General features: G+C 38.6%; 1 protein-coding gene and 1 long non-coding RNA gene across 2 annotated transcripts; one reads left to right on the top strand and one right to left on the bottom strand.

Moving 5' to 3' along the window:
* The first annotated feature begins 268 nt into the window (after positions 1-268).
* On the top strand, positions 269-1,764 carry LOC119069298. The gene is made up of 2 exons (XR_005086297.1): positions 269-320; positions 428-1,764. It is a non-coding gene; the product is annotated as an uncharacterized LOC119069298 (long non-coding RNA).
* Positions 1,765-3,619: 1,855 nt separating this feature from the next.
* On the bottom strand, positions 3,620-7,804 carry LOC119069179 (membrane-associated protein Hem). Its single transcript, XM_037173108.1, has 3 exons — positions 7,705-7,804; positions 6,248-7,431; positions 3,620-6,193 (listed from the first exon to the last, which is right to left on the bottom strand). The coding sequence occupies exons 2-3, from the start codon at positions 7,390-7,392 to the stop codon at positions 3,970-3,972; spliced, it is 3,369 nt and encodes a 1,122-aa protein (XP_037029003.1). The 5' UTR covers positions 7,393-7,431; positions 7,705-7,804; the 3' UTR covers positions 3,620-3,969.
* Between the last annotated feature and the right edge of the window lie 3,337 nt (positions 7,805-11,141).

Raw genomic sequence — 11,141 nt, forward strand, 5'->3', positions numbered from 1 at the left:
TTCGAAAAATGACATAATTGTTCATGTCATTAACAGCTGTTAATCAATTAACAAAATGGGATCTTACGCGGTGAATAATGAACTTGAGAAACTTTTTTACCACTTTGGACAAAAGGGCTTAAGAGGGTACAAGGGTTTAGCTTCGGACAAGAACCAAAATTGCGCGAAAAATAGGGCATATTTAGGAACATAATTACATAAGTACTTGAATTAAAAGAGGTGGCGCCATAGTATTTGGTTTATGTCCACAGCTAAACCCTTGTACGCTCTTAAAGCCTTCCGAACAGTTTCGAACTGATGGAAAACGGCTAGCACAAAATGTAATGTTCAAAAATATAACTCTGATCAATAAACATAATCGAAAATTTTAATCTTAAGTTTTCGGTTGAGGTTAAAGAAAATATTTTTTTCTCTAATTTTTGTGAAGGTTTTCCCGATGCTTCAGAAATACTTGAAAAATTATTCCGTGGCTGAACCGTATTTTGGTGGAAGTTTCGGAAAAAAGACAGACACTATCAATCCCGACCTCGATCTAGTCATTGTAGTCAACAATGTTGATAATCCACCTTATGACGACGTACTGGAACAATTTGAAGATATTCTTTTGCTGAATGAACGTAAATTGAAAATTAGGAGCGGCTCAATAAAGAGAAAATCAAAATTCTCCCTGCAACGAACAAGTCCCCAGAGCAAGTTTACACCATACTAGAACAAAAACCAGACATTTTTTACTCATACAGTAGCAGTTTGGTGAAGAGACAAATTGAGTTTATGACTTCCCATGACAGTAGCTTCGTCCACATCATTATTCGCATTGTTAAGTATTGGTTCAAGTCTCTCAGTTTCGGAGAAAAATATTTAAATGGAAAAGGCATAATTATGGAACTGCTGGGAATTGCGGCTGCAGGACTAGAGGAAAGTACTTTTAACTCGGGATCCCTATCTGTCGTTCGTACTCTAAGAAGAGTGCTTGATATGGTAGAGAAAATTGATTCAACCAAATAGGCCTTTGAGCAGATTCCTGAAACAAAGAAGTGGATTCGTATTCCAGAATCCAAATTGAAGATTCAAAATTCACATCAGTTGATTCCTAGGATTGTGGGAACCGAAAACATCTTATCTAGTGGATTCTTCATTATCGAGCCAGCTAACCCTTTCAACAATTTGATGGGAGGCCAAGACGAAACGGTAATTCAAACATTGAAAGAATATGCCGGCGTAACAAAAACAAGACTTTCTTTACTTATGAACCATTACACAAAATTCCCGAACGGTTTCCCGAACCAAGTTATCATAAATAAATTTTTTGAGCCACAGCCGGTGTGTCTGAAAAATCAATTTTCTTTTGAAGTTCCTGTCGATTTTGTCATAGACTATAGCCACCCTTATTCCTCGGAATATTGTGATATGAAAGTTCGTAATGAAGAGCCACTCCAACGAAAGGAAGTTGAATTGGCTGTTGAGACCATTAAATGGAGACTGCTTTCTGCAGTCACTGTTCTCAAAACTAATGAAGACGTGACACCAACAGACATTAGGAATGCCATAGGTGCTATGGTTAAATCGACGTTAGATGTCCAACTGGCGGCATCCACAACGAATAATCACGACGACCATGACATCTCCTTATCGGTTCCATACAAATCGAATGGTGAAACCTATGCTGTTAAATTTAGTATGAGCTGGAGTTGGAAGCGTTGAAGAGTTGTTCGGTTCAAGGAGTTTTTGTAATTACAATCATTACATTGAAATTTTACAAGAAAATTTGTGTTTTTATTACACTTCATCTTACCATCTTACCAATTAAATACAGCCTACCTTTACACTTTATCTTATCAACCTGCGTTATTATGTGATTGACGGAACCTTTGACTGTGTCTATGTATTGAATAGAGAACAAGGGAAGTTTTTATTGTCTTACAGCAACGCACTTGCATGAGTGGTACTCTAAATAGAGTACTTGAAAGGACAGTCAACGTAAAACAATGGAAAAACATTTTCATGTAAAATTGAGTACTTTCTGACCACTATGATCACTCATGCTTGAAGTGCGTTGCTTACAGTCAAAAGTTTACAATTTTCGGCTTAGCGTTCCTTAGAATTTCCAGATGGAACCATTCCATTCCATTTGACATGTAACGTAATTGACGCGATTTCTCACTCCAGAAAAAACAGTTTAGCTTCAGATTTAAAATTTAAAATTCAGTTACAACAATAACTAAAGGTTTTTAACACGAAGTCAAAGTTTTTCCTAATTTTTGAGAAATCGCGTCAATTTCGTTACATTTTGTCACAATTTACATGGAATTGTCCGGTTATTTATGACATCCAGTACAAAGTACACATCGTGAGCTTATTACAGTACTTAGCCCCGAGATTCATACAATGATTTATGCAACAGAGCAACGCACTTCAAGCAAAAGTGCTATTAATGACAGCTGCCAAATAGAGTACTATTTTGTATGAAATTTTATCCCCACTCTTTTTACAGTGTAAAATTTTGTATGGAGCTTGGAGCACTGTCAAGTTTCAGTACCCTATTTAGAGTACCACTTTTGCTTGAAGTGCGTTGAACAGAGGCATCTAAAGTTTTCAATTGTGGTCGAAAAATTGATATGAATTTTAAATCAGTCTGCATTTTGGCTTTGCAGTACACAGATAAGACCGACAGCATTTTGAGTCCATACTAAGTCACATACGACTTCAAACCAAAGCTAGTCCTTAAGTCCGTAAGAAAGTCACAGCATGTTTGGTAACGTTGGAAAGGTGAGACTCTAGGCTAACTCAACAAGTACAAATTTAGAGCAAAAAAAATTGACCCAGGTAACAAAGAAAAATGTGTCTACAATTGCTAAAAGTTTCCTATGTGCAGAATAAGCACCAGCTGAATATCACCAGCTGGTGTACAAACAAAAACACTTTGCTATGTAAACAATTCAAAGACAGCCTACACACAGTGCGTTTCTACGTTAACGTCATCTATGCGCGCACATAACACGTATGAATGAAGTAAACACATTGTGAAGAATGTGTTTTGATTGTTTATCATACAATAAGTGTGTGTTAGCAGATCGAGCTGGTGATATTCAGCTGGTGCTCATTCTGCGCATAGGAAACATTTCACGATTTTATCTCAAAATTTTGCCGTTTACTCGATTTTAACATTATGTGATTCCCTGATTAAAAATGCCCTCTACTAATATCAATAAAAATTTTCATGTGCACGACATAATCAGGTATGGACATTTTCATGCGCTCCGTGCATATGATAGAAAATCCATGTTTGGTGTAATAGAAGATCCTATTAGTCCTCAAGTGACGAATGAAATATATATTTTTTTGAAAGATATCTCTGTCGTGCTAGACAAGTAAGATTTTACTTATTTTTAACTTGTCTGATATGTCACTCAAATGGCTTCTATATAACATCCGTCTGTAATTTCTACAATGTGTGACGGCTGAAGTACACACTAATCACAACCCTAGTTATGATCATTCTAGAGTTCACAAATGAAAGTGGCCAATGTGACCTTGATACATTTCAACTAAAGCTTTCATCATCGAATGACATAAAAAGCTCCCCGGTAATTGCGTAAATGAAAATAAAAACGAATCGATGTGTGTTGCGTGTAGTAGCTTCTAATAAATTTAATTTAATTTTAAATATTTTTCATTATAAATTTCTTGCATTTTTTAAATATAAAATTTATTGCGTAATGCTAACAAAATGCGCTACACCTCGTAATGATACACATTTTACCGAGTACAGAACATTATGAGGTTGGAATACGTTTTTTTTTTTAATTTTTTTTGTTATTGTTTTGTTTTTAGTTTCATTTTAGTATATCTAGTTCATTTGTGCTGATTAATTCACAAACCTTAAACACTAGCAAATATCTAAATATCTAAATTGTAGTTAATGAATCGTATGCGTTCGCGGTTAATGATTTTGTTTCGTCTCTTTTGTTTTTAATTGAACAGAGCCTGTTCTTGCTTATAAACCGCATGATAGGCGTTCCTTATCAACACATACGGGAAACAAGATTCGAGCAGGTCCATTGTCAAGAATGACGATTCTTGTACGATTTGATCCAACAGCAGATAAATTGATTCTCGATTTTTGATTGCTTCACGGTCAGATTCCTGACCCAATCGCAGCAGTGACGAACTGGCCAGAGCCAAGAATTCCTTCATCCTATCTTCAATGTCCCCCTGTCCGCATATCGTAAACATTGCACCAAAAATATTGTTCACCGCCAATGCTATGCAATGCGTATTGTTCGAATGAGCTTCGAGCGACGCCCGATAGAACAGATTCTCGTTGCGTGCCAATTTGGGAATGGAAACGGCCACGAAAACCATCAGCAGGCATGCTATCAAGTGTTCGCCCTCATCGATTTCGGGCTTTTGTGTTCGCAAAGCATTGGCTAGTGTTGGATCGACACGACAATTTAAACCGGCTGCCGATGCCATTTCACACATCACTTTCATTGAGTCGGTGCTGGGTGTCGCTTGGAAATCTTTCACCGAGCTTAGTAAGAAGGGAATTCGTTGGTCGAGCACGTCGACCAAAGCCTCTTGAGCCAGATGACGGAAGCTCAGAATCACTCCAATAATAGTCATGCGCTGCAGAACATTGTCCACTTGTTGCAATCGTTTGAATTGTTCCTTCATGACCTCCGGCTTATCGAAACTCGTACGCAGAGTAATCAAAACTTCCTTGTTGAGTATGACCATGCGCTTCAGTTCTTGCACTTGATTCGCGATGTGCCACATGAGCGTTTCGTTTAACAATTTTATTCCATACGGTCCCACTAATTCGGCCAGTGATCTCAATTCGTTGACATCCGAAAATTCTTCCGGATTGAATGGAATGCAACCCTCAGGTGTTATGCTGACGAATGCTCTCTGATTCATGGAAAACACAATGTGACCACCGCTAACCCTACGTAACAGTACGTCCGAATACCAAGTGTTGTACAGGGAAGCGATAGATTTTTCACCATGGCTGTCAGTCACTTGCGTCTGCTGCAGCAAACAATTATTGAACACTCGCGTGATGTCAATATGAACGTAATTTTCGACCGTTTGCAAGACATTCATGTATGCACGAACCGAGGCCAGCAGCTCCGATGGCTTAGCAATTTCCATCGTATCCGAATTGTACATGACCATGCCGACTAAGGCACGAGAAAATCGATTTTCCAAGTGCTGGCAAAGATATTCTCGTGGAGCGAATGCATATTCCCATACGTTGACGGTGGGACAGTAATTGATTGCGAAGCAGAGTTCGGTCAAAGCCATGTGTAGTTTGTCCATTGTTGTTAAATCTTCGCGAGTCTTGCGATAGCTTTCGTCGCCAGGCTTTCGTATGTCTTCCATGTTTTTCTTATTTTTGTCCTTCTTCTTCCGATTGGCCGCTACCGACAGTATTTTCGCACAATGCTTCGGCAGCAATGCATCGGCCATTTGACACTGTTCGTCGCAGATTGTGGTGATAATATTCTTAGCCTCTTTTGCCATCTCATCCAAAAACATGTTCACGACCGACAGAGACCGTTCGCGGATGTGATGCCGTTCTTCCGGGCACATTTCGTGCGTACAATTCTGGAAATGGCTGCATATCAATGGGAAAGCGATTATGTATCGATTCTGTGCCGGAAACTCTAGACACATGTGAAATTGATCTTCGAACATTTTGCTGTAGAAACAGAATATCGACAGATCCGACGTTTCTACCAGAATTTCATCCAAATTGTCAACCACTTTTGTGTGGAATACCATTGAATCGAGCAGCCGGGCCAGGTCTCTGTGCTCGGTGATGCGAATTGCTGTTTTTGCCACACTCATGAACGTTTGCAATCGGAACCAATCCATACGAAATGCACGGAAATCGAACACGTCATTTTCTTCCACTTGTTTCACCGACAAGTTAGCTACGGTGTTATACAACGAAGACAGTATGATGCTCTCCTCTTCCGGACAAACCTGGAGATTTTGCATGCGAATGTTCAGATCGATAGCATCGTAGCCGGATAGGTATTGAACGTAGTAGCGTTGCATCACTTGACTGTATTTTCGAACCAAGGCTCGCAGCTCTTCCATGTGAAATAGAAGTTCCGGTAATTGGCGATCGACCAAATCTTCCGTTGTCTTTCCTTTACTTTTCACGATGGGTGGATTGTCGTTGTGTCTACAGAAGGAAAGTAAGAAGTTGTCGTACACAAACTAAGGACAAGTGACCTACCTCAACAGCCATAAAATCTCGTCTCTTGCGAAACATAGACCAATGAAAATCAGCAATGCCTTCGGACCCAGTAGCCCCGGTTGATCAGTCAAAATCAGAGCCAATTCCTTCAGAGCCGTTCGCAAAAACTTTCTTCGTTCACGATGTAAGAAACTTGCCTTCTGAATCGCATGATTGTAGCAATCTTTCACTTCCGATATGCGTTTGCTGTACCCTTTCATTCCGTCGAATGTATTCTGTATGTACTGATGTATGTGAATAACTTCGTCACGGAACAGGGCAATCACCCAGCCAGATTCCAATGCTGACAACCACATCGACGTTGCATCGTTACTCTGGCCCAGCAGCTGGTGCATTAACATGAACCCGAAAATGACCCAGCGATCCATTGCCTCGAGTGACACATATTCGCAGGACATTGTGTCCGTTTTCGATGCTTTCAGTAACATTGCCGGATTGCCGACCAACGTAAGAATTTGCAATTCTCGCCACTTTTCTGCTGACAGATTTCTCACCGGATAGATATGATGCAATGACAGCAATGCGCTCGTCAACAGACGATTATGCGGTATAAATTCTTCGGATAGTTTCTTCAGCGGTGCATCGTAGTCGATAATCATTTGGCCTAATCGGGGAAAACTTTGATCGCTTTGATTGTTTTGCATTTCGTAGGCCGCATTGAATAGACCGAGTACGGCTTTGCGGTCCTCGACGCGCGACAATAATATCATCAACGATACGTATGTCGTCACCAATTCCAGGTAATTCTTAGTCAGTTCAAAATTCATCGTTATGTCCAGATGTATCTGGCACGCATCCATTGTGGTTAATATTTCGCAAACATTGTCCTTAAAATCGAGTAAATCGACGAACGTGTAGTAGTACAGCGACAGTGATTTGATGATTTCCGATTTAATGTTTGTTATTGCTGCTAATCCTTTGATGTCAACATTGGGAAACCGTTTGACGATGAATTTGATGGACGATTCGAGTGATTTGTCGGACAGGAATCCCGGCTTTGATTTGGTGTCACCGCACGCCTTTTTGATGTTGTAGATGCGCGTTAAAATGCCACTTCCGCGATCATTTAAGATGATTAACTTTTCAGCGATCTTTTGCTGGCTTGGATTGAGAGAGCGAGCCATGTTTGATTTTTGTTGCAGCAATTAATTACACATTGTTTACTGTAAATAAAGAAAACAACTGGTAAAGACACTCCGCTGATATACTGACACTGTTTTTACATTTAACAATCAGAAATAACAAAAAAGGCGTCGCCCAGACTAATGTGTCGATTTGATATGGCGGATCATGCAATTCTGTTGAACGGGGAAACATTTTGTTTATTGTCGAAAACGAATTGTGAACACTCTTTCCACATAATTTTATTTAGAAAATAAAAAACAAACTCAACGAATTCCAAGCAACCGATGAATCGGACACTTGATTATACTCACCAGATAATGATTTACTGCAAAATTATTTAATTTAAATTCACCGAAACGTAAAATCGGGAACTATTTTTCCCAATCTAATTGACGTTTATTCGTTTATGCGATTTTTAGGGTTGGTAGTCATGATTCATATATAACGATGACACTTGGAGCGCTACAAATTTGGTTCATTTTTTGGATATACGCAGACACAGAAAAATTGCTTGATTTTACAGTCTTTTTTTGGGTATAAGAATGAAGCAAGAAATACATTTTATTTCTAAAAAAAAAAAAATTAAAAAAGTGGGTAAAATTCTACTTTTTGTTACAATCCAATCATTTTGTAATACGCTTCATTCATGGTACAAAACATTTTGTACAAGAAAAACCAACTTAACAAAACAATAATTTCAAAAATCTTCATGCCATTTCAGCCAAGGTAACATACTGAAGGTAACGCAAACCCTCAGGGAATAGCAAGAAATACGGATCCAAAGTTTCGGGTGAATATAAGATTTGTTATCTTGCATCCGTGACGTTTGGCGTGATAATATTGTTGGAACTGCATTGTTTAGCATTGAATTTTGGCATGTGTTGCAACCTAACAAAGTGAATTTGACTTGTGTCCAACATTATCAAAACTATATTCACCCGAAACTTTGGATCCGTATGTTCTTGCGGATTTACGTTACCTTCAGTGTTTATATACTTTGATTTCAGCAGTTGAAGTCAAGGTGTTACAACATTTATGTATTAGGTTGGCACATAGGGGTTGGCAGGTCTCAGCTCCTTTTCTCAATGAAAATATATATACTATACTCTATCCCAACCATAAAAATACGATCTATAAATAAATATGTTCAGAACTTGACAGTAGAGTTCCGATTATATCGGATTAAATTCAGAACTTGTCTTGTCAGGTCAGAGAGATGAAAAGTCTTCAATACGATTTTAACGTCGTCACTTTGATTTCATTAGAAGACAGAATTCACAAATTTATTTTATTTAATTTACTGAGTCGCACAATTATTCAACTGAGTCAAGTAAAATGTCAAATTCTCTGCAATATGTGAAATGTCAACGTGGAAGATCTTCTAGAGCGATACCTCGTGTCCGGCACATTATCTTATATTGATTCCAAATGCGGTCCGTTTTATTGTTGGCTTTGTAGTCGATGACGTCTTTTTCGTGGTATGCAGCATTTTGGATCTTCTGCTTCTCATAGTCAGCAGCATTTTGGATTTTCAGCTTTTCCAAGTCTACAGCATTTTGGATTTTGTTCTGCTCCACGATCGCTTTTCTCTTTGTTTTGGCGATTGCCCTTTGTACGGCTTCGAGCAAAGTGTCATCTGTCGCTGTATTCGAAAGACTGTCCGGTATTTCAAATGACGAATCGATAGATGATGTTATGCTCGAATTTTGTAACTCTGGCTCTTCAATCTTACTCGCATTGGCTATATGAACACCATCAGGTTCAGGAGCCGTCACGTCGGTGGGAGAATTGGAAGCGATTTGTACAGTTTCTCTGGTCGAATCGCCATCATCAATATTCGGTGAGAACGTTTCGATCGGTGTGTTGGTCAAATCGATGCTACTAGAATCACTATCCAGTCTCATTTGCTTGGTATTCTCCAGATGAGTTGCTGTACTTTCTATCGGCATATTTCGGTGTATTCTGTGTTTTGTGCCTTTTTTCTCTTGGTGTGTATTCCATAATTATTTGCAGATGGCTGATAACGAATAATTTTCTTTATATTTAAATAATACTGCGAAGTTGTTTGTTTGTTTTTTAAATGCTTTCGTTGTCAAAATTAGTGTAATGTGTCACTGGCAGAGTTCGCACCGAACTCTGTTCTAAAGTTGTAGTGTTGCCAAACGTTTTTAGACTGTGATGATGATGAAAAGTGTTCATTAAAATTGGGTTGTGACTAAAGTCAAAATGAGTACTTTTCTCTACATTTCCTTTTGTTGTGAATTTTGACGAGTCCCGCAAGAAGCTATCATTATAATTTTGTAACTGCCTAGTTTATTTCGAAGTAATTTTCGCTAAAGTCAAAAGACAATGTGACGTAAAGTTTTGAACTTGCTGATCTCTGTCAGAAGATTACTGCTGTCAATAGAAAATTTGACAACGTTGCCTGATGGCCTCCTCTGTAGACTACTGTTCTAGCAAACAATGAAAATGTTTTCAGACGCACTAGCACTGTAAAAATAAAACCCTTTTAGCACAATTATACTTTATTCGTTATCCCATCCGGAAAATTGTCATTACATGTATGTTGTGTCCCCCACGGAAATCGTTCATTACATGTTGACAGGTGAATCATTACATGATTTAAATGTGGTAATTCCGTGTAATTGCGGAAAATTGTGTTGAATATAATGTTCCCCAGACCGCCATTATTTTACGGGGGCCTTCAACTGCATTTCGTAATTTCACCTGGAATTGTATGTACTAAAAAATATGAAAATCACGGCATAGCTCAGCGGAATTTTGCGTAGCTTCATAACTTCCTCCATAAAAAGCCTAGGAACATATGTACAGCGATAGACTGATTAACACATTTCAAAAGATTGCTGCTTCACAACAATTCGCCTTGTCGGTTGGCATGTAGGTAGAGGCGTCACATTTTTGTTATATACAGTGTTAAAAGAGAGTCGAAATTTTGACATATCACCCATCGAGCTCAGTTAAATTAACTGGTTTTTCCCCTGTTTTTACGCTCTTTTAACACTGTATAGACTGTTATGATCAGAGCGAGAAACCCGAAGACTTGCCTTGGGGCAAGGTAAATATACATACTGAAGGTAACGCAAATCCACAATACCACACGGATCCAAAGTTTCGGGTGAATATAATCTTTATAATGTTGGACACAAGTCAAATTCACTTTGTTATGTTGCAGCACATGCCAACACTCAATACTAAACAACGCAGTTCCAACAACATGATCATGCCAAATGTCACGGATGCAACATAACAAATCTTATATTCACCCGCAACTTTGGATCCGTATTTCTTGCTATTCCCTGAGGGTCTGCGTTACCTTCAGTATGTATATTTACCTTGGCCTTGGGGTACTTGTCAAAGTATTTGCTTCCCTTTCAACGCGGTACATTGAGGGCGGGAGGACAGAAGACCAGTTTATTTTAACTTGCCTTGGGGTACTTGTCAAAATATATTCTTCTCTTTCATCATAACACTTCATTTTTTTGTGTAACAACTTCACATTGATTCATTCCCGCATGAAATGTCACAGCAGTGAAGTTTGTTCATGAAAAAATAATTCAGTGACACATTAACAAAACGTATACTAAAATGTAATAACTAGTCTGAGAGAAAAAACTTTACATTTCAGTATTAATTTCAAAACAACCTTTTCCTATTTACCCCTGGCACCTTCTGAAAACATTAAACACCTTAGACGATTAGGCAGTTTCGCGGCTGGTCTTCCACTGTG

Source organism: Bradysia coprophila (genome assembly GCF_014529535.1).
Source record: "Bradysia coprophila strain Holo2 chromosome X unlocalized genomic scaffold, BU_Bcop_v1 contig_26, whole genome shotgun sequence".
Lineage (NCBI taxonomy): Eukaryota > Metazoa > Arthropoda > Insecta > Diptera > Sciaridae > Bradysia > Bradysia coprophila.